Source organism: Rhea pennata, chromosome Z, assembly GCF_028389875.1.
Source record: "Rhea pennata isolate bPtePen1 chromosome Z, bPtePen1.pri, whole genome shotgun sequence".
In the NCBI taxonomy this organism is placed as follows: Eukaryota; Metazoa; Chordata; class Aves; order Rheiformes; family Rheidae; genus Rhea; species Rhea pennata.
In genome coordinates this window covers 77,748,631-77,773,058 of record NC_084702.1, presented here as the reverse complement: position 1 = coordinate 77,773,058, position 24,428 = coordinate 77,748,631, and the positions used below count along the sequence as shown (strand labels likewise).

At 42.9% G+C, this 24,428-nt stretch overlaps 1 protein-coding gene across 1 annotated transcript in view; it reads left to right on the top strand.

Moving 5' to 3' along the window:
• LOXHD1 (lipoxygenase homology PLAT domains 1) overlaps nt 1-24,428 on the top strand; it is a 75,270-nt gene that overhangs the window by 27,105 nt on the left and 23,737 nt on the right. The window contains exons 17-21 of the mRNA XM_062600053.1: nt 792-915; nt 5,181-5,389; nt 10,439-10,624; nt 13,335-13,462; nt 18,475-18,592. Of these exons, the coding sequence (XP_062456037.1) occupies nt 792-915; nt 5,181-5,389; nt 10,439-10,624; nt 13,335-13,462; nt 18,475-18,592 (765 nt within the window). The remainder of the gene's footprint in view (nt 1-791; nt 916-5,180; nt 5,390-10,438; nt 10,625-13,334; nt 13,463-18,474; nt 18,593-24,428) is intronic.

Sequence of the window (24,428 nt, the reverse complement as noted above, 5' to 3'; positions counted from 1 at the left end):
CATAATACAAAAGCTGATTATAAGTTCATTGTATTTAAGAAGTCCACTTACAAAATACAGTGACATTTTAATTGAAAGTTACTGATGAAATTCTCATCAATGAAATTGGGCCAAACTCATCTTGGATATAACAGACTGTAAGAGTTACACCAAGGATGAGTATTGCCATATGTGCCCTCATAAAATTGCAGCAGACAATGCTATGAATTTTTGTGGATGCTCCTACCCAATTGCTCATATTAATTCCTTCATAATGAGGGAAAAACTGATCCTTTTTTTAATTTCTTAATTATGTGACTGTGTGGTAAGAGTCTCACAGTAATTGGACTATGGCACCAAATGCATCTGCAGTAATTCCTCTAATGTAATGGATGGTTAGTATCATTCAACTTTGTAGCACTCTCCTTACAGTCTTTGACCTATACTAGATGGATTAGTCTAACAGCATTATAGATGTCCTGATAAGCAAATCTGGTGTTCCGTCTGTCTAAATTTTTCTGTGGTTATGGCTCAGACACATAGCAGAGAAAAGTCACAACACACAGTTAAGGTCTGTTAGGTCCACTGTGTTGTAACACACATCCAAATTGGCCTGTCAAAGTTACTATGATGAGACAAATGAATGACCTGCAGTAAATTATAAGAGGTCATATTTTTTTTGAGCTTCACTGAGCAAAATGCTACCTGGAAAACTGCAGGGATTTCTTGTAAAGTTGTTTTTTGAGGCACATAGGAACAGCTGAAAATGTTGTGAGTACTGAACCTCATTACCCTCCTGTACATGTAATTAGAGTTATGACGGTGAACGGAACAGCCTGGACAACTCATCGATCAGCCTGTCGAGCCAGGATAGCAGTGGAAGTTTGAAGGATATGAAGAAGTCCAGCTTGGTCAAGATGGCAGAAGAAGGATCATGTGAGAGAGCAGCATGTTTGGTGCATGCATGCGTGTGTTCTTGGTTTTCAGGTCTCAAAAAGATGCATTTGTCCTGGTGAAGAGCAAGTAGAAGTAGAAAAGCAAACTGCTGCTCTTCACCTTGAGTTGTGACCACTCTGGGGAAGGCTAGGTCAGGTGTTTCTGCATTTATCACTTTTCTTATAGCTCGCGGGCCTTAAGAGTAAAATAAGCCATAAAGTTAACAGCAATTTTAGCATTTCTAAACCTCTTCTTGCTTGTCTATGGAAATCTATAATACACTAGAGTGTATTATTATACAACCCCAAATCACGTCCTTCAGATGTCCAATGATAGCTGAGTTCATCCAAACCATTGAACTGGGAAAAGGAACTAATAAACAACATCTATGGGGCCTCTTCAGAAAGAAATACTGTCCTAAACAATCATACTTGCTTTTCTTTTTCCTTCTTCATCACTGACTTCATCGCATGAAGATGAGGAGAAGTGACAGCTCTCTGAACTAGGAACCGGTAGAGTTAAGGGAAGAATTTATGCAAGCTTTGTATAATTTCTTCTGAAGTATCCCTTAAAGTATGCAACGCTGTTTGCAGTGAAAGGGACTGTGAGCAAAGCAGATCTGTAATCACCAATATCAGCCTTCCCTGGACTGCTGAGAGCTCTTTTCCCCACAATTCCTTAACGTGGCTCTTACTTGTTGCTGACACTGGCTCTTTTTCCTCCTATGTGTTTTCTTCGACCTACTCAATATGTAGCATGTTATACCTAAGTTTACAAAGGAGACTGAATTTCTTGAGACATTATTTGACATGCCTGAACTGCCTCCCCTTTTCAGGATCATGTTGGTAGTTACCTCATCACCAGGGATGTCTATTTAATGCGAATTTAAATGTGATTTGTTTTACATTTCTGCAGTATTTTTCTTGCAGCACATAGATACCTCACAGCTACCGTGTAGCTGGGGAGGGACTGGGACACTGGGAGCTGAGCAAGAGCTAACCATAAGCTTCCTGACTATCAGAAAACAAGTTTTGGTTTGGAGCACTCAGAAGGATTTGTTCTTTTCTAGAACACGGATAATCTTATGTGTTCAGAGGGAAGATGAGTCTACAAAGGCTTTCAGACACTCAAAGACAGGGCACCTGTGTTTGCAAAAGCCAGCATTAGTGCAGGGAGGTTAATCTTGCTAGGTTCCTGCTGGTAGAAAGTGGGAAAGAAATTGGAGTCTCCAGAGGACAATCCAGAGGAGATAGGTAGATCTGGGGCTGGGTTATACCACATTCTGGTGTAGCCAATGTTTCTGTCCTGACTGTGATGGAAGCCCAGAAGATCAGTGTCAGTCAGCTAAATTTGTAACTTTGAGGAGAACTTCCTAAGTTCATTGATTTGTGTGTTTATATAGCTTCTGATCAGCCATCTCTATGTTCTAACACCTTGACTTACCAATTTAAATTGCAGCTATTGTTTATTGTTGTCCTTCATTGGGTCTTCTAGTTTTCGTTTGAGGCTTAGATGAATGGTTGATACCGTGTTCTAACAAGCAATTCAGCATCAGCCAAGTCACAAGTATTGTCTGCATATGTTCTCATAATCCATAGCAAGTGCAAAACAATGAACATATTATCTTAAACTTCTACAGTGAGCCAGTTGCAGAACGCTGGAATTTAGCTTAGGAGTTTAGGATAGCTTGGGTTGACATGGGCCAAGGGAACTCACATAAATGATTACTGCAGCTCTGCTGATGCGCAGTAGCCTGTTGTGATGTGATATCCGGGTCATATGCCCCAAGGGTTTAAATTCTGAACAATACATACTGCTGTGCATTGTTTAACCTGCTCTGTTACTCATGTGTCTCGAGGCCACACTTCTTTTGTAATCCTGTATTGTGCTGAAATGAAAAATATGTGATTCCCGTGTTGTTTGTGATATTACTTCTGTGGTGAGACAATGGATACCATCTGCCATGTTGGCATTCCATGTAGTTTCACAAATAATGGGTAATCCATCAGCATCTCCCATGAGAACCTGTCTCCAGCAGAGCAGGGATGGTTCCCGTCACCCCTTTGTGCCAGGGTGGTCTTTCTTCTGTGAGTCCTGGAGCTTGTCATCACCTCCATCCCTGTTGCAGTGGCATGGCCTCATTAAGGAAAATTGTATCTCAAAGGAACTTCAGATAAGATGGATCGTGAGAGCCGGGCAGCTGCCTCCCAAACTGGATAAAAAGGCAGCTGTTAACCAGTTGATTAGGGAAGGCTCCACAAGGCTGTGGCATTGGCACTTTTCTCAGAAAGGGAGAGGCAGTTTGAGCATCCCCATGCTGAGTTTCCCGCACCCGAGGTGAGTGAAATCTCTGAGGGGCAGGAGGTGATGTGAGGATGGAGCATTGAGAAAAGTCCTGTCAACCGGGAAACTCCATGGGGACTGGCCTGGGGACCTTGCTCCATACTGGAAGGTGGTATGGGAGGTGGTGCAGTGTTTGTACACCCCTTATTAATCTCAGACCTCAATGACAGGCACATGTGCCTTTTAACAGCCTGAGCTCTGCCACAGGAATTCAAGGAGCGAGGGAGAAGGCTGGGGGATCTGCACTATGCCCTGGGTCATTTTTCTACTTTTTATAGGAAAGAACAATAAACAGTTTCTCCCTAACAAGTAGCAAGTCACTCCATGTCTCTGCATCTATTATTTAGCGTGGAAAATGCTAACAATTTCACATAGTTCTCCCATATTTAACATAGGTGCTTCAAGCACTTTCACTCAAGGATGCAACATTAGCTAGAAATGTTGGTAGACCTGTGAACTGAGTCTGTCCCAGCAGAACAAGAGAAGAAGTTTCTCCTGATTTCAAATATGTTTTACTTAAAGGAGGAATCTGGGATTGTTCTGAATGTGACCCTTTGACATATGTTTATAAAAGATGTCCTTCCTACAGACCTTGGGTTCTTTATTTGCTGCTAATACCAGCAGCTCCAGTGGTTACTTCATGAAGAATGCACTGCCTATTACTATGTTGATGTGCACAGTTATATGCAAAGGCTAACCTATAGGGGAGAATAATTCTCACCTAATCTTTAGTCACTTCTGTACTGGTACACAGACGCTGAAAATTGGAATTGTGTGCAACTCTTTGGGTTCTGGTCAGTCCAGAGGTAAGAACCAATTTGGTCTCCATGAATTCGTGCCTTCCCTGACATGTATACATATTCTGATCCTACTGCAAGCTTCTAGCACAACTCTCAGCTCCTCAAAATCTTCTCAGTCACTATGAAGGAAAATTAGCTATCAGTCTCAAATAATCTGAAACTTAATGAAGCTTTAGTCAAGGTTTATGAACCTTTCAGAAAGTGAAAAAGTGATGATGAAAACTTGGGCTGAGTTTGAAGCTTGTGATGAAGCAAGTTTCAGAGCTTTGAGTTTTGTCAGAACGTTTTGAACAGCCCTGCACAACTGTTCTGAGAAATCAGACAAGTATTCATCATCTAATTCTGCACCATCCGCTCGGCCTACCCAGATGAGCTTTTGGAAAGCACTTGAAAAGCAGTCTGGCACTTCCTCCTTTTTAACAGCTGAACTGAAATTTTTGAAAACGCATAAAACCCAGCTAAGCTAATTCCCAAACCTTGGACTGAAGGTTTTTCCCCAATAAATGTTATCATGAGATGTATAAAATTGTTGAGGGTCCTCCCTTTAATGCAGAGGGGATTCACTGTTGGCCTGCATCCTACAAAGGGACGCTGAAACCCTGAACTACCCCGTAGATCAGCGCAAGCCTTGGATAAAGTGCAAGAGAGAACATTTGTAGTTTTCCTGGGATGTTCAGGTGGTGACGGATTACCTTGGAGTCAGCATAGATTTATTTGCCTGTATCAAACTGCGAGTGTAAGATCATTTTGATCTAGTAGCCTACTTAAGATTAGGACACTGTCTCATCTTCAGGAAGGTTTCTTATTGTAAATAGAGATTTGAGCCCTTTGTTGTTCTATTATCTATTAGGGGAAATTCAGGACTGTGCTACACCCCCATAGCCTCATTGCAGCCAGGAAGGTTGTCTGTGGAAATTAACCCTTGCAGACTTCCTGGAGTAATTTTCCATACACCTTTATAGCCCAATCCAGCATGGTATTTTCCTTTCTCCGACTGAATTTGATGGGATGTGAAACTGCTTAGCATGCAATAGTGCTTCCTCTCTTGGGACGAGACTTCGTTTTCTGAAGGCTGGTGTACAGAGGCAGGTTTGCTGACGACTAAACCTCTGTCTCTTGCAGTGATCCCATATCACATCACTGTCACGACGGGCACGGAGTTCGACTCCAGCACTGACAGCCGGGTGTACATCATCATCATGGGTTCTCAGAAAGTGCAGACGGAGAGGCTGTGGCTGGATCTCCCAGAAGGAAAAGATGAATTTGCAGATGGTTCTGTGGAGAAATTCTCTGTTTGGGGACTAGATGTTGGAGAGATCAAAAAAGTGGAGGTACTTTATGAATGCAGTGCAATCCCTGGAGACGTGAATGAAGCACATGGCCAAGGAGGCCACGTGTTACACTTAGCAGTGAAGAAGAGGCACTTGGGTCTAAAATGAATATAAACAGGGATGTGTTAATGCAATTTCACAGGCATCCAAACCTGAAAATATGTACCCTTTGTGGCCAGCAAAATCAAAAACCTCGGGAGGCAGGAGATAATTCTGAAATATGAGAAAGTTGTAACATGTCTCATTTCTGTCCCATCTCTTAATGTTGTTTTTTTCTTAGCCAAACCTTGTTGTTGACATACACTGTGAACGTTCCCAAGATGCAGTCTTCCATCAGTCTTTTTCCTAGTTGATTTTTACAGTACTTCCAGTTGGGTTTCATAAATTGCCTGCAGTGAGAAACACATATTGTATAATTTTCTAGCTAAACATGAAAATTGTTTTCACAGATTGGAGGACCCAGGCTTAGAGGACAAAATTAATCATCATTCATAAGTAACGTGCACAAATAGATTTCATATAGGAACCATTTTTTCTGCTGTGGCTCAGGGAGACAGAATTTGCATAGACTTTCTATCACTGAGCTTAAACTTAGCATGAATCTTCCAGACCTTCTGTGAACATCATTCTTGTTTCACACAGCAATTCTGTCTCCTGAAAGCTTGTTCCAGCCCCTAAGTACTAAAACCCCCAGGCCCTGATGACTTTGAGAGCTGGTTTTATTTTAGTTTCACACCGTGCCCTTTGTTGCAGTAAACCTACCTATTTGTGTGTGTGCCTGTGTGTTCAGTGGGTGAGAATTGTAAGAGATATAAAGAGCAAAATAGTAATTTATTAATTATTAATATTAATATTTAATTATTTATTAATTTAAAAACCCTTTGCAGTTGTACATCCTGTTGCAGTGGGTGATGGTTAAACTGAAATGCTCCCATTAGCTTTCATTCAAATGATGGATTCTGACACCTTGAGAAGTCTCCAGAACATACTTGAGTTTATTATCAAGTCATTTTCTTAATGCACTCCAAATGCCTCGTTATTGTGAGTGTTAGTAGCACTTTCTATTGAACCATCTTGAGGTCAAACTTTGAAAGTGGAGCAAGGGCATAAATCCTTCCCTTCCATCCTGTGTACACATGGAAACAGCCTAGTCATGCCAGGGCAGAGAGGGAGGAAAAAGCCAACATAACCCCTCAGTGTCGGAGAGTGAGAGAGAGATGGCTGGAGAGGAAAATGGGCCAGGATGCTGAAAAGGAGAGAGTGAGTGAGGGGAGGAAAGGACAGAGAACAGGGGAAAATAGAGGCAGACACCTGGAAATCCAGGTGGTCAGGGAAAAGATATAACAGAGAGAAGAATGGTATAAATGGGAGACAAAAAAAAAAGGTTGCAAACAAAATTCAGAGAGTTAAGGAAAAAAAGATAACAGAGATTTCAAGCTGAATAATGGTCTTCTGCACTTTTTCACCCCTAACCTCAGTGATCCTGCCATTGTGCTGCCTCACCTCTCATCCTTTTTTCCCTTTTAGTTTGCTGTCCCATGGCTCATGGCTGGAGGAACCATCTGCTCCTGGCTTTGTGCCTTCTTTCACGTAGTGCCCCGTGCTTGGAAGGTCTCTTCTCATTAATCCACATCCCAGCAATGACATCTATGTGCCAGTCTGCCTTGGTTGCCATGGAAGCAGTCCATATTTTCCTTGTAGAAAATTGCAGTGTTCAGGGACATTGCAGTAAATTGCTAGTTATGTGCCTGGGAAAAGTGAGGAACAGTCTGTTCTCAGATTTGGCATTTGGCTGCTTCTGGAAGAAGGCAAAAGGTTCTGAATGTGAGCTCCTATGTGAAAATAGCATATATGGGGATTAAGTTTCCAGAAGCCCTCTGTATTTCAGAGCAATCCAGGCAGTAGGTTTCAGGATTTAGTATGAGTATAAGATTTGCAGCATGATGCCATTTCTAGTTTGGTATTATTCTCCTGTTGCAAATATGCTATCGTGAAAGCAGAAACAGTGGAACATGAAGTAATTTAAAAGGAGCCCATTTATACCTGTCTTATAAGCTTACATCTATAAAATTTACTATTGGTGTACTTTAAGAGACATGCTGGCGTGAAAATAAATAAGCCAGGTTATCAGGCATAGGCACTCTATAGTGTGGTCTTAACATCAGTTTAATATTTCTTCTCTTAATGAACAAAAATGTCTCCACTCTTAGACTGCTGCTGCTGCAGAGAGGTGTGTTCAGAAGAGTCCTGCATCTGTCTGTGTATTTTTAAACCACTTCTGGTTCAGAGACTTTCTTGTTCACAAGCACAGAGTGGAGCCAAGGACACGCAGCTACTGCAAGTCCTGTCCCTTGCTGAGTAGAGACCTGACCCTGGAAATCCCTCTGGTCTCTCTAATATTCTCAGCACCTTCCAGAATATGCAGGAAGTCCCAGGTTTTCGCATCTTTATCTGCTTCTCTAATTCTATTCCATTTTTCCCACTGTTGTTGTGCTCAGTTTAAATATGATTGTGAGCCATTCCGTGTAAATTGTGTGTTTTGCTCTTTGTGATGTGCAGTACCCAGTGGTCCCTCAAGGACAGTGGCAACGAGCTAGAAGGATCTGCAGAATAGCTCAAGGATCTATTTACCTTTGAAATTTCACCATTTAAACTGGGTTCAAACACCTCAACCTCCCAAAATTCATTGTGATATTGGTATGTGTATCCAAGTCTACACTGCTGGTGTGACCATGGATTCAGATTATTCGCTCTGTTGGAACGGCCTGTCTGATGCTTTGCTTTGCGTTGAAAGGCAATCTCAGCCATTTGCACTTACTGGGCTTAAAAATAAATTCAGAAATGAGCTCACGAATGAAATGAATCCTGGCGCTCTACTCTGAAAGTCCAGCCCTAAGGATGATTCAACACTGAATAAAATTCTACTGAATGAAAATTTTATGGCTTTATAACTTTGTCCTGGGGGCCCTTGGAAGTCTGCTCAAATGCAAGTTCTCAAGGGCAGCCCAGAGTGCAGAATGCTTTCTCCTGGCACGTGGCCGATACCAAAGGAGGTAGCAGTTGCAGTGACAAATCTGGTGTCTAGCAGTGTCTTGGAACGACGCTCTAGAAGGTGGCTGTAATGAACCCAGAGGAGCAGTGGGCTTTGATGGGCCCTGACAGCTTTCTCCCTCCAGCTGCTCTGTCCCTGCTTCACTGCAGAGCTGTTGCCCAAACTTTCTTTGCTGCCTTGTCCATGCCATCCTGTGACCAGTCTAGATAGGCTGTGCACAGCTTCTCAGAGTGGTTTTGAGTGCAGAGAAGGGCAGCCAGGCCAGCAGAGGGGGAATGGAAAAACAAGGGTTATATTCCCATTCACCTCACACCCCTGGAATCAGAGTATTAATGCATCAGTTGCAGACTTGAATTTCCCCAGTGGTTAACTCTAATTTTCTGCAGCTGCACAGATATTAATATAGTAATAATACTCCTAATAGTAGTGATGGCTGAGACAGTTGGAGAAGAAAGAACAAGTTTGAGGTAAGAAAGATACAACAGATCTATCACCTTAGGTGAAGTGTTATTAAAAAAATATTTTTTGATTAACCCTACATATCCTAGTAATATTTTAAAAAACAGAGAGCTAAGGACCCTTTTTTCCCAGTGATGACACAAACAACACTTGATTTGAAAATAATGAACTGTAGGTAGTTCTTTCAGCCAGCCTTTTATCATAGTTCACTGGAATGATGACTGACTGAGAGAGTTTCTTACAGTAGCTGGTATATGTAATTAGGCTGATAAGACTGCTCTCAGGTTCTTTAAGAGGGGTGCATTTTGGGTTCTTGGAGAAGTTTGCACCATCAGTGGTTACCTGAGATGCCCTCTCAGGTTGGGTCCTGGCTCAGTCTTGTAGAGTAAGTGAGATCTGGCTGAGTCAAAACTTCATTGGGAGACCTCTGAGGGAAACTCATGGTGCCATGGAAAGAAAGGCTATCATCAGCAGTGTTTGTCCCCGTCCCCTTGACACCCTCCCTTCATTGATAAGATCCCCCCTCAGTCTTCTCTTCCCCAGGCTGAAGAGGCCCAGCTCTCACAACCTTTCCTCGTAGGGCAGGTGCTCCAGCCCTATGATCATCTTCGTAGCCCTCCGCTGGACTCTCTCCAGTAGCTCCATGTCTCTCTTGTGCTGGGGAGCCCAGAACTGGACACAGGACTCAAGATGAGGCCTCGCCAGGGCTGAGGAGAGGGGCAGAATCACCTCCCTCGACCTGCTGGCAACAGTCTTCCTAATGCACCCCAGGAGACCATTGGCCTTCTTGGCCACAAGGGCACATTGCTGGCTCATGGTCACTCTTGTTTGACTTCCTGCTCATTGAACTGGACCATGCTTGAGCTTGATGGAGGTGATCCTTGAAAATCGACCAGCTATAGGTATAAACTCTACCTGTAGGGTCTTACATAGACAAGGAGCTTTTACAGTTTAAGGAGCTGGGGAGCAGGGAAACAGCCCCATACATACAGTTTGCTTTACAGATACACATCTAAGAGTGCTTGAATAACACATGTGGGTGTTCCCTTGGCTGCATATTTCCTCTTGGCTGTGAAGCTTTGGATAGTTACTTCTCAGTGCTGCTACAGCACTGGAAGGGGGTGGAAGGAGGGGCAAATGGGTCTAAAGAGAGCTGCTTGGAGTGCTAACTAGCGGGAAGTAGTCAATGGAGTGGAGACAGACCAGTAAGAGGGTGGACGTGTTTTCATGTAGGTTGTTGCTCTCTGCCTGTTTCATGTTTTCCCTGCTTACATGTGGGGCTGGCAATGTCCCCCCTTCCTTCATGCTCAGCAGTAGATGTCCCAAGCTTCCTTGCCCCCATCAGCCACCACAGATGTTAACATCCCTGCTTTGGGGCAGCAATGGCATGCACTATTTTACAGCTCCACTGCTACTGTGGTTTGTGCGACGGTGCATGCAGTCAACAGTCTTAGTCCCTCATCACTAGTTAAAACACCCTGTCAGGGCCTCTGAAAAATAATCCCCTTTAACCAGCAAGTGTTTTTGGACTCTCACAGGTGGGGCATGATGGTGCTACCCCTGAGAGCTGCTGGCTGATGGAAGAGCTCACCATCGTGGTACCCACCAAAGGCGTCATGTATAATTTTGTCTGTAAGTGCTGGCTGGCCAGAGACAAAGGTGATGGTCTCACCTCACGAATCCTCAACATCCTAGATGCAGACTGTATTAATATTGGCCTCAAGGTAGGTTATAAGCTCATCTGCTACCTTTAGCAGTTGCATGGACCTGTGTTGATATAGTTTGTGCACCAGCAGCATCAAAAAGGCACAGAAAATCTTCACACATTGACTTCTGCATGTGGCTTGAATCTTTTATTTTCTGAAGGTTGATTTATTGTTTCTTTAGGGTTGGTTAGCATCGTTGGCACCAAGAATGCTGGGTAATAATGAGGGTGGATGCGGCTGTAGCATCCAGCAGGCAGAAGGACAGGATAGGGTGGAGCGGGTAGGAAACAGCTCAGCAGCATGTCCACATCTTCGTCACTGAAGTCGGAGCACCCTCTGCATCATCTGGCACCCATGGAGGGCGACAGCCACAAGGTGAACGCCTTGGCGCAGTCTGCCTCCATCGTGATTTGTTCAGAGAGGGTTATTTCAGACCGATCAAATTAGGACAGTGGAGATAGTTTAGTCTCTGCGTAGTGTGTCTATACATCAGCTTTTCTAACTGGGCACAGGGAAACCTTAATTTGGCTATAAAATAATAATAAGTTGCCAAAACATGGAGAAATTTGTAAGTTTGATCTTTGAGATGAATAAGTGATTAAAGCTGAATTTACAAAAGAAAGAAATATAATCTTTTCTTCCATATGTATGAAAGTGTTGTAATGTGCTCTATGCTATATTTCAAAGAAGTTCAAATTGGAAAGCTGGTTTTGGGTGTAAGATTTATAATAAAAATAACAGTCTGGATGAATGGGACAATCCTGTACTTAATGCCTGTATGGCAATTTAAAATCTCTTTAGGTGTATCTCTATTTACAGTGAGATCAGACTATCATAGTACATTAATTTTTCTTTATGTTATTGATTGATTCCCAAGTCACGGATATTCTCCTGAAATCTTTTTTCTTCTCCAGACATACAGAAGTTAACATTTTAAAATGTTAGAAGATAACATTTTTAGCATCTGTGACGTATTCAACAACTCAACACAAGTTTCGGTGGTAGAATTTACCTAAGAGGGAAAATAAATTCTCTCAGGCTGAATACCAAAGTTAAAACCTAATCTCTTCAAAATTTCCATCAATATTTTAACTTCCTAGGTAACATCTGAAAACTCCTACCACTGTTCTCATGCCTTGCCTGTAGATTGAGACAGATGCTAACAAAGCCTTATGCTCAGTGCTCCTTCAAAAGCCCAATTCTGAACATTTACTTTCATAAGTATGCTAAAAATAAGCACACCCAACTAAAAAAATTTTGTGATGTTGTGCCAGAAACGTCCAGAGAGGTCTGAAGAAAATCAGAGGAGATGTTTGAAACATGAGATCAGAGGTGTGTATTTCACTTTCTGATTAGTTTCCTGGTGAATTTTGGGCTCTTTCTTCAAAAATGGCTGTAGTTAGGAAATGGGGTTTGTTTTAATTTCTTTTAGAGTTCGGAGAAGATGAATACCTTAAATGGCTTGAGGAAAGTTAATGCTTTTTTAAATTTGATGTTATTTTACTTTTTGCACAACTGTATGTACCCATTTCATATCCTTTTCAATTCAACTTTCTTCTTGGCTTGATTTGTCGTGTTTGTGTTTTAAATTGAGCATCTGTCTTCCCAGAAACAGAAAATAGAGTTAATATCTACCACAATAATTAAAAACTTTAATGCACTTTTAAATATTTTTTCTTCTTCCACCTGTGGCAAATGATGCTAGGCCATAGTTTAAAATATATGTGGATGCATGTGAGATGAGCAAGTTAGTCAAGAATGAACAAACCTGAAAAAGTAGATTTTCCATGGTGTTATTCCTTTGCACTTCTGATTTATGTGGCATCTACAATTCAGGCCAATAAAACTTGCATAACAGCTCACTATTTGAAATATGTTCTGTTGGGGCTGTTTTTTATATTCTTCCACCTCTTAAATCTGAAGTCTTGCTACTATAGGTGCAATCTTGAAAGCATCTAAGTGGCCTAGAAATCTTAGTGCCACTAACAGCTACTGGGGCTTGCATGCTTTTGAAATATTTTTTTCTGGATCTTTTTACTCACGTGTCAGAAGAAAAGAACAAAGTTAGGCTAATGAGGTGGAACTGTTGCGAAATAGTTTTCCTTAAATTGGCATACATTTAAACTATGACATCTTGGGGCATTCTGGGCTAGATGCAACACTGGCCATCCCATTGGGAGGCTGGATATCTGCATTTTTCTACCATATAAAACATTTGGATGTACAGACTTTAAAAACGTTAGTGATATTAGATTAAATGTTGCCCATATGGACATTGCATATTTGAAGGAAACATTTTGCAATCAAAGGAAAGAAACAATTGAGTTGAGTGCTGTTCAGAGGTCTGGAATATTGGAAGGTTGAGGACAGATCCTGGTAGCAGAGAGTTGGAGACCTTTGACCATCAGAGCTACATGATGGTTGACTCCCACGACCTATCAGTTTATTAGGTGTCCATTGCTTCTGCGTTCGTCATAATGAACATCCCTTGCTCTCAAAGTGTGCATAGGCTGAAAATCTACCAAAAGAAACCTAGAGAATGTGAAGGGGAAGGTCCTGCAGCAAGTTTCATCCTCATAAAACTGCAATGTGGGGAGAACCTAAGAAGCTGGGTAGTAGTGAGAAGCTGATCCTTGGCAGAGTCTGTCCAGCCTTTCACTGAGGCTTTCATGTAGGCTTAGGATGGCTGTTTTGAATGGGACATTCTGGTTGTTTCAAATCCTCGCAGATCCTGTACGAAGTTACGGTTGTGACTGGAGACATTGAAAGCGGTGGCACTGATGCCAATATTTACATGACTGTTTTTGGATCCAATGGGAAGACTGAGGAGTTGCAGCTTGAAAAAAATGGAGACAGGTACAGTAATTTTGTCATTTTTGTTGTTTAGAAGCAGAGTCATAACAGATTCTGGTGTCAAATCTGGAAACACTTAGGGCTTTGACCATGCTCCCACTGAAATAAATAGATAAGCTCTCACTGACTTTATAGATTCAAAACTGGGCACCATTGGAGGTGGTATTGTAAGGCTTTAAGTAGAGCAGGAGCATACTGTGTAGCTAGTGAAATAATCCTGTGTCAAAGTTTTGTTTACCCTCGTCTTCTTTGCCTCTGGAGCTAAGCTTTGTGAGCAAATACATGAACCATGAAGTCCTACATCAGTGCCATGGGGAACCCTGGGCACTGCATGAAAACCACAGGTGCAGGATTTCTGCAGCATGCATGATTTGTGGAAAATAAGTAACTTAATTTAGACATTATTTAACAGCTGTGATGGGAATACATGTATAAATACTCTAGTAACTGCATAATGAATGTCAAATAAACCAACATATGCATACCTGCCTTGGGAAGTGCCTACATCAGGGAGGTGCTGACCGTCCTGATTCGACTCCCCCATTCACTGAACTGGCCAGATGTGAGCCAGCTTTGGTCCAGAAGCCACACGAGAGATCCCAGATATGGTAAGCCCTGCTCAGAACTGGGACTTCTTAGCTTGGGCTCTGCACCATGCTAATGTAACCATGTGGTTTGAGACCTGGAGCTAGCTTACATGCAGCTGGCACAAAGAGGACATGCCATGACATCTGTCTTTGCAGATGTGGCCTTAGCTTGCAAAAAGCCCCAAACAGTCAATGAACTGTGTGGAGTGCCATATTGTGTGCTGTGGAACCTGAAGATTTTACTAAAAGGTGAAATTTCATATTTCAGCAGAAACAGCCAACAAAGACTGTAACCCTAGTCTGATGCCAGCACTTCTGTGAGCCAAAAAAACCCACATCACCTATCCGTTTCCTAAAGCTTTCCTTTTCCTTTCCATCACCTCCCTCGGTAAGCTTTGGCATGCTCCAGAATAAACACAGCACAAAACATCTTTTAGAAACAGGCTTCATGAGGCTTAAATTCAGTTAATTGATGATTTCAGATCTTGATATTCTCAGCAAAGCATCTACAGAATGGCAGGAGGGCTGGAGCATCTGGCCGTGCAGTTTGAGCCCAGCTTGCTGAGGTGAGGCTGGACTTCACCTCAGCCTCCCGGCAGTTCACTTGCTCTGCCACAGCTTTGGATATCGCATGTGGGCTGGATAATTGCAGATAAGGCTCTTAGCATAGAGGTGTTTGCTCAGGGGATGTTTTACTTGCAGCTATCATAGTGGGGTGGGTGTTTGGGCAAGCATGATCAGGTAGGCTTGAATCCTTTGAATCCTTTCTGTGTTTAGTTACGTAACAAGCTTGAGTGCTGCTTGCTCTGAGAAAAATGTTGCACAAGTACTGACTAAAATCTATTTTTATGAGTTATTTCCATGAGGAACTAAGCTGAACCACTCAGGCCACAGAAAGCCTTAGCTCTTGGCCTGCTCCCCACCACGAAGATGCAAAAGAGTCAAGAGAGACATGGAGCTACTGGAGAGAGTCCAGCGTAGGGCTACAAGGATGATCCGAGGGCTGGAGCACCTGCCCTATGAGGAACAGCTGCGAGAGCTGGGCCTCTTCAGCCTGGGGAAGAGAAGACTGAGGGGGGATCTGATCAAAGTGGACAAGTACCTGAAGGGAGGGTGTCAAGGGGACGGGGACAAACTCTTTTCAGTTGTCCCGTGTGACAGGGCAAGAGGCAATGGGCAGAAATTGAAGCACAGGAAGTTCTGCCTGATCACGAGAGGGAATTTCTTCCCTGTGAGAGTGACGGAGCACTGGACCAGGTTGCCCAGAGAGGTTGTGGAGTCTCCTTCTCTGGAGATCTTCAAGGCCCACCTGGATGCAACCCTGTCTACCATGTTCTAGGTGAGCCTGCTGAGCAGGGAGGTTGGACTGCATGATCTCCAGAGGTCCGTTGTAGCCTTACTGATTCTACGATTCTATGAAAAGTAGCTAGGTTACCAATGGTTTGGGGCATTAGTGTCATCCCCTTTCTAGGACAATCCTGAACTGGTCCATTTTCTACAATTTAAGTCCAACATTTAATTCTGCAGAAGAGAAAATGGACTGTCACTGCTCTCATTTAAAAGTAAAGCAGAATTCACATCAGGGTTGGGCAACAAAAAAATCTCCAAAGGAGACTGAGACAGCTCCAGCCCCTCAAGAGAGGGGTGGCAATTTTGCTCCATGTAGCAGAGCAAGCGATACCCCTAAACTGTGTGGCCTACAAAAAGCGGTCAGGTTTGTCTCTGCAGATGTGGTGAGTAATCTATACTATAATGATACGAAGACATGACAGAGGACAGCCACGCAGTTTATGTGGTATTAGTTATCTGGGATGTCTTCTATGAGTATAAGACCTGCAAAAGAAGGTGAAAACTCATCAGGGATGTTTCAAGAAGGACATATAAAACCCAGCCATTAATAACCCCAGGAGGCTGTGCTATTCTTCGGGGATGTCCTGGCACATCTCCACTAGCTGGAGGAGCTCTGTATCCCACCTCATCTGGCAACCACATAGAGCTTGCATTGTCTCATTAGCTCCCTCCACGGAGGATGTGCATGCCACTAAATATATGTATCGCCTCTTTGCACATCACTGCTGCCTGTTTTGATCCAGCTGTTAACAGCACAGGCTTCTCCAGCTCCTGCTCTGCGTGGAAATCTTGCCAGTCTTCGTGCCTGCAGCGAGGGACAGGGGCGAGCTGCCGCAACCAAATGGCTAGACGGCACTTCATCTTTATTGAGGCCATCCAGTGCCAATTCACTCACAGCAGCTTAGTGCATTACGGAGAACCAGCTGTCTAACCTGCCACAGATTTAAGGCAATTTTAGCTACATTACTGTTATTGCCAAGACCTCTGGGCAATAGAAATATTTATAAGTGCAGGCATGGGTAAGAAAGCTTAATGAAATCCCTCAGATAAATGCTTCAGTGTCCTGGAAATGGCATAGTGCCAGACAGCTCCTCTGAGTACTTCTTCCCTTCTCAATTTTTTTTCAGGCTTATAGGTTTTATATTCCTGTTCATACAAATTAGGGATGGAAAAGAGCTCTTGGGTCACCTAGTCTGTCACTTTAGCAGTTGTTCCCCTGTAGTATGAAGACTTCTTTGGAGTAATAGGTGAATATCAGCCTTACAAATTGTAAATGGGATATTTACTGCAGATAAATAATGGTTTATTTTGTTAACACACTGTATAGACCGGAGTTGCTCACCTGAAAAGGAACTGAGAGGGAGATCTCTATGGAGCTTTGCAGATAATAGTGACTGTGATGAAAACTGATCAGGGGATCCTGGAATAATTCAGGTTGGAAGGGTCACACCTTTTTCTTAAATAGAAATGAAAATCAATGTACTTAACAGCACAAAAGCACGCTCTCTCGCAGTAAAACAGGCTGTTTCGCTATCGAGAAAGACAAGTAACAGAGAGAGGAGTTTTTCTGAAGAGCAAATACAGCCATTAATAACTAGAAATGGACTTGGACAAAAACGCCCTATCCGAATGCTTCTGGGAATGTGGGGAAGTGAATGCCTGGATGAAAACTCAGAGCCTTGTGCCAATCCCTATTGCTAACATCTGCAGCTCTGCAGGCTCAGATAATGGTGTGAGGATAATCACGTTCAGGCTACAGGGTGTAATCGGAGCAGGGGTTGATAAAGAAAAGTTTTTTTTTTTTTTCCTTTGTATCCTGGCACTGCACAGCTGGTAGGAGGCTGAGAACTTTGCCAGGAATGAGACATCATCATGATGTATTATCTACATGAGGGTAGTGCCCACAGTTTGCAGAGCTCCTTCCAAAGCTCTCTGAGGACGCTGGCCCTGCTTTGCAGCTCGCTTGCAGAGAGACATCTGCATGAAGGAGGAACATCAACAGCAGAGTGGTCAGGGTGCAGCCTGGTAGATCCACTGCATTTGGCTGCCATTCTGCCCAGCAAACATTGCATTTTCATCTTCCAAGCCCACAGCACATCTGCCAGACAGCATATTTTGGGGCAAGTTCCAAAGCTTCTATCCCAGAAGATACAATTGCTCTAAACAGAGTAACGTCAAGTCCAAGATAGCATATTTTGTAGGTGTGGTTCACTGGAGCCAGGGTTCCTTCCTAGCATCATTGATATCAGTAAGGAGGGAAGCTAGCTGCATTCCTGGCTAGTGTAAAATGTTCTTCAAGAAGTATATGCTAGGTGTCTTTTTCCTATTTGATTCTTATCTGCTCATTGCTGTGGACTAGCAGTTCCTACACCTCCATGTGCCTGTATACATCAGGCAAGTGTAGGCAGGATGCCTCAAGCAATGTTACACAAACCTGCCCTTGTTCTTACCGAAGATGGAGCTAGTCTGAAGATCCAAATTCCCACAGTTCAGGAGGGGATTGACGAATCGTTGATTTGGGCTCCTTTCTAACACAGGTCGCCTGTGCTTGCTAAACCTAGACTTTGGGTTCCAACTTGCAATCAGGTTGCCACATTTAGCTGAGCTGCAGGAGCTGTCTGTCACCATAGTAAATGCGAAGTTAGGCGATGCATCATAGTGAAAGAAGAATAAGCAAAATTGCTTTGCCTTCTAGCTGGGTGAGCTGCAGGCAAGCGCATAAGTAGATGCCAGGAGGAAGCGGATATGCAGTAACCTGACTCTGAGTCTCTGTCTATTGTTCTGGTTTCAATCAGAATAATAATACATGCTACAGACTACCTGGAATGGCTCCAGAAACTTTGTATGGGCTTGATTTTCCAGGGAGGAGGAATCCCTGTCAAATCTGGACAGAAGTGTCTTGCCAAAAACACAGTAGCTGTTGATTGCAGGATACAAAAGCTCAAGTCCAATAAAATGCACTCATAAACTTTAAATGAGGCTGTTGGCAAAGGTCTGAGTTGCAGCATGGAAAGAAGATCGACGTGCAATGGCTCTGTGAAACAGTGGGAAACCTCCCCGGTCTTTCAATCCCTACAGATTTGAGCGAGGCCAAGAGGACAGGTTCATCATGGAGATTGCTGACATCGCGCCCCTGAGGAAGATGAGGATCCGGACGGATGGAAAAGGGACTCGCCCTCACTGGTTCATGGAAAGGGTAATGTGCTTCACGTCACGTGTCTCATCATAACCTGTTTGCATTGAAGCTTCCCAGCACTCGGGAGAGAGGAGAAATGCAGCGTGTGCCTTGCTTTTATTCCTTTCCTGCTTCTTTCCTTTGGGTGTCTCGTGCTTTTTTCATACAGAACCTGAGTCCAAGAAGGAGGGAACAAAGGCAAAAGCTGTACCGTGTAACTTTATTGCAGTCCCTGCTGTTAGACCTCGCTCTCCTTCCCTGCAAAAGAGCTTTGGCTTGCCACCAGGACACCTGTGATATCTTCTGGTCCCCAGGACGTACCCTCACCTCCTGCAATTCCCTGCCCTGCTCTGACTCCATGAGAGAATGAATCTGTGCCAGGCAGGGACAGCTAACGTAGGCTTGGGCTGGGTGGAAGATTTCCAAAGGACTCAGTGTCAATCTCTCCCCTTCCTTCTCCCTATAGCATGCAGGCGAATTTCTTTCTTTTCCTGTTCATACAAACAGGGTGCCCTTCTCTTCTTGTGTTTTGAGTACAGCAAGCAAAACATCTCCAACTATTTCTGTCGAACGTATTTTTCCCTAATGAATGTCCTATCTTGCAAAAAAGCACTTCGCTTGCCTTTATCTTCCTACAGAACCATCAGATCTATGTAAACTGCACTTATGTTTGGGCACTAAGATGCAGTTTTCTTTTTATGAGTCCTGTAATTATATTTCTAAGATAGAGGTGCAGTGACATGCTGATTCCACACTGTCAGATGTCATTAAGGGAGAAACACATCTCTGCCATGTTTACTTAGCATGCTATTTCAGGAATAAATATACTGTCAGATTTTTGTAGCTTAACTTTTAGATAAAAATCAGTAAAGAGTCAGTGGATTAACCTACGGTCAGAAGGAATAGGGCACAAGTTTGGGTCCTCTACCCTTTTTGACTAATCTGAAGCTGTCCTTCATCTTTCCATAAGTAATGTGCTTCTAAACACTGGTTCTAGATGGTCACCAGCTTCCAGGCCAGTGATGAACTGTTCTTCACCTGCCATAAAGTTACATAGCCCATAAAGTTACAGTGAGTTAGCTGCAGTTCCTTTTTGTACTTGGACATTAGCACTTTGGACTTTTTTCTTAGCAACCCTTGTGCAGCTTTATAAAGCACTAGATCTCCAGTGTGTATCTGCCAAATAGCTGCCACAGACACACAATTTTTCTCTTTGTGCCTAAGGAATAACTCAGCCTGTTCTCTGATTCGATTCAATCATCTTGGTCAAACTGCCTTTGCCAGTTCCCCTATACCTTCCCCTGAGTTTTATAAATCATATTCGTGCAAAATGAACTCATATAAAGCTTATTCACCCAGAGACATTCCAGATCTTGTGGTCATGAATTAGCAATAGCTGAAAGGCAAGGAGCTGCACCTTTTGGGGTGAATGCCACCTCCCCGCGGTCCTGTTGCCCACTCTGCCTGGCCGTTCTAGCACCCGAGTCTCATGGCTTGTCCCTCCCAGAAAGCCCTTCACAGAGATTTGGACAAAAAGGACTCTCCTATTTGGACAGCTGATAGGTTTAAAGCCCTCCTCTAGATGGACAGAAGCAACAGACCATGCACACAGCTCATTGAAAATGGGATTTTAGCTGCTTTTGGAAATTGTGCCTATAGTTTCCAGAACAGGGGATGGATGCTCTCCTATTCCAGTGATATGTACAGAACTTTATTTATTAGTTTCCTTTCCCACCTTCCCTAAAAAGGTAAAAATAACGTTTGCATTGCCAGGCAGTGAGTCAGGCCAGGAGCGCTCTGGAAAGGGGAGGAAGGAGCCATTGTGTTCTCTGATTTGTATTCCAGCCTTGAAAACTTATGTAGCTTGGTGTGACATGAAAACTGATCTGAGCCCATTTCCATTTCTGTCAAAAGTGCATATTAAAACTGCATAATGAAATACTTGTGGGGGTAGTGCTAAACTCTCAGACAGATGGTTCACAGTTAGTGCTAACTAGCACAGTGAAATGAGAAGCTAGATTAAGCTATCAACCCCGTAATTAACCATTTGTTGCTCCATTTATCTACAGGATATTCTCAGTTTTCTTGTTCTATTAAAATAACAATAAATGGTCTTTCTAATTCCCTTTGGTCTTTTTGCAAACAGTTTGCTGGCCATAATTTATACTGTTTTTAGTTTACCAGAAACAGAAGTGCATAAATACCAATTAAAATGCATGAATTATCAATGATGTTGTACACAGCCAAAAGATTCAATTTACGGGCAGAGAGGTAGTTGTATTTTTCCTTTGTCTAGATAAAATACATTGAAATTTCATTCAGAATCTCAGTGAACTAATGACTTGGTCCTAAAGATTCAAACTGCATCAACAGGGGGAATAAGTTTTAAATGCTGATGTTTAATCTACTAGAGGGACCAAATTTTGATTTGTGATGTGTCAGGCCAGAATAAATATTGTTTAATATTCTTATTTTTACTACTACTATTTATGTCTGCATGCCCATATGTGGCATTTTATAGATATGATGCCCAGTTCTGCAAACAGAATATCCCTTTGCCCACACAGGGGCAAGTTTGAAGGGCTGGAGTATGCACAAAAAGAGGTATTGAAAGCTCTGAAAAGCTGAGGAGCAGTTTCTGATCTTGACACTGTTGGGAGAGACATGGACTTTATTTGTTTCCTTTTCATCTAATGCTAAATCTCCGGTTCCACCATGTCAAGCTACCATCAAGCTCTGGGTGCTCAGTATTTGAAAGAACAGAATAGGTGACTTCTAATTAGGAGACTTATTAAAATGCACGCTTTAGAAACCTCCTCTTGGAATAACCTGCTCCTCAGACCACATAATGATTTCACCTGCTGTCCGGTGCCTTAGGTATGAGACAGAAAAGCTAGAAATAAGAAGGGATGAGAGCTTGCTGAGTGAAAAAAACACAGAATTGTAAGATTGTTGAATTCTGCCGAGCTGCTTCTCAGAATTTTAATATTACTTTGTGCTGTCGAGGCCAGGCAGATAAGAAGCTGTCTTAAGGAAGTACTAATTGCATTGCATTCAGACATCGCAAATAATCCTGAACACAGGAGTTTGTCTTTATTCAGTTCTTTTTCCTTTGTGTGAAGGAGATTAAGAGAGTTTGAGACAATTCATTACAGCAGGAGCTGATTGTTGTTCTTTGCAGCAGAGTCGTTTTGTTTTACAATCAGGGAACCCTGTTTTTAAGTGAAGACTAATGACATGCAACAGAACCATAGAAAAATGTGGTTAAGATTTTAAAGATGAAATCCAGGACGCATTTTTTCCAGCATTGGTGGGGTGCATTCATGCACATGGGGAGGGTGTTTTACACTGTGGCTCAGAGGAAGGTGAACAGATGTAAACCAAAATGAACTGACATGTCAAACCTTTCTGTTACAGCGCACAATGCACGATTAATTGCAAGCTGCTGGTTGAAGGCTCCTGTCAACTACCATTTTTGCTTGGCTACAAAGCAAGTCATCAACATTTTATTCATATACACTGCTCCAAATTTCTTTTTATTTTTAAAAGCATTCTACAGCTCAATTAAAATCTATGCATAATTAGTGATAATGCTTAGACTTAAAAGTATGCAGGATGTCCACAGCAAGTTTTAAGTGTCCTAAATAACAGTTTAGATGCAATATAAAACAGTGTCCTTATGCCAAGCAGTAGTTAAATCTTTGAAGAGCAACAACTAACAGAAAATAAAAATAGTCCCAGCTCAGGTTCTGCAATCACTTTTTTTCACTCTCCTGATACAAACCAAAATCCTGCATCATCCTAAGGTGTGCGCAGCACCCAGAAACTCCTCCTTCTAGGATGGGATTCATCTCATGCAGTTTTAGTCACTGGAAATATGCACTCAGCTTTTACTCCTCCACCACTGTAGTCAATGGAGAGATACCGTCTATGAGATGCCTTCAGTGACCACGTACCTGTCCCCAACTTAGGCAACTGCACCAAGGCAGGGTCAGTTGCTTTCCTGGTGGTACCCATCACTGCCTGTCGGCCATACAGAGAGCCACCGTGATGCACTTGGGCTAGATGTCCAGCGTTCAGGTAGCCCATGCTACGTAAGGCAAATCCCACTCCTCAGATCCATAGCCTGACTTAGCAATTAGCTAGCCAAACATTCCCTGTTACCTCTATGTATCTTCCACTCCTCTCTGGAGCAGTGTCCAAGAGTGAGATAGCGAAGGCTGTTGTTATTTATGCGAAGCTACGTATGGATGAAGCCATTCATTCTAAGTGAGGGACCAAAGTTGGAAATAGAGGGTATTTTACTCTTGTGGGTTTAGTAGCCTGACAGTTTTTCCCAGAGAGTATGTGGAGCCTTGGATGTGGGCTGGTTATTTGTGCGAGGTCTGGTCTCGCTGCCTGCAAGTACACTCCAGCTGGAAACTCTAATCTGCTTCTATCCCCTGCTGTTTTCATGTCATTTTCCTGTAAGCTTTTCTCAGGACATTTTACTACTAACAACATTGCTGTCGTGCCTGAGCAGGACAGAAAAGCAGAGTTGGTTGAATCTTCTTCACCAAAGAGTTTATGTACTGGTAGAAAAAAAGGCACTTTCAGTTAACCTGAGATTATTAGTGATTTGCAAATTTTAGCCTCCCAGAAGTTTCTATATTGGACTCTTAGCTAACAGGATGTAGGCATCTTTCACACATCCCTGAGAATGAAAAGACTTCCTTCTGTTGTATACCTTGGCAGAGAGGGCACCAGCCAGGGGTGGTGAAGATCTGAACTCTGCTTGGTTCAAAGCAGGGATTCAATTCAGCTTCCTTGAATCACAAAGCTGTTCTCTAAGCACAAAATAGTAGTGTCACTGTCTGAGAATAGGCAGTTTTGTAGAAAAATGGGACAGCTTTAACAATCCACAATGTCCTGTACCTCTGGGAGGAAGATGCTGTGTTACGGATCCCTGCTTAGCATCAGTCAGAGAGAAAAATCTTGGATAAATGTTCTACCCACAAAACTGTACAATGCACAAATAGTGCTGCTACTACTTCAGCAGTGGTGTAGCCATTGCCCTCTTTTAAGTAATTTTTATAACCTTGAGTAATGTTCTTCTTTTGAACTGCTAAAGGTTCCAGTGATGTTTGACTGGGGTCAACAGAAGACCATGGGCTGGGACACATGCAGTTTGTGGACAGAATTTGAGCATACTTTTTTCCAGGATAAGTTTCCGGAGTTTCCCAGGGTGACACATGGTGGTGCAGTGAAAGGTCACTAAGACAGCCAAGTGGTGGAGCATACGACTGACTAGGAAAGACTAAGGTAACTGGGGGTTTTAAGCCTGGAGAAGAGAAGGCTAAGAGGGAATCAAATAGCAATCTTCGTCTACCCAAAGGGAGGTTACAGAGAGGACTGATCAGAGGTGAACAGTGAAAGGGCAACGGACAGAAGTTGCCACAAGGCAAATCCTGATGGGACATAAGGAAAAAAAACTCTTCACAATGAGAGTGGTCAGAGGCCCGGAGTGCTGAGAGGATAGCTGTCCATGAAGCTTTCCAAAACTCAGTTGTACAAGACCCTGCAGTTAGCCCTGCTTGGAGCAGGAGGTTGGACTAAAGTCCCTTTCAACCTAACGTTTTCTACGATTACATGATTCTTTTCTCCCCAATATCATGTAAACTTCTCTGACACATGTCTGGGCTTATGTCCACACGGCCTTTGCAGAAATATGTGTAGCGAGTCATTGTTTCTTGACACACTGCTTCACTTACGTATGGCCTCTGCTTCTGTTAGACAGTAACAGAAATGGTAATTTGCAGCCCTGTCTCCTCCCATCTTCCCATTTCCCCCAGTTTAATGACAATTTACTGCCAGATTT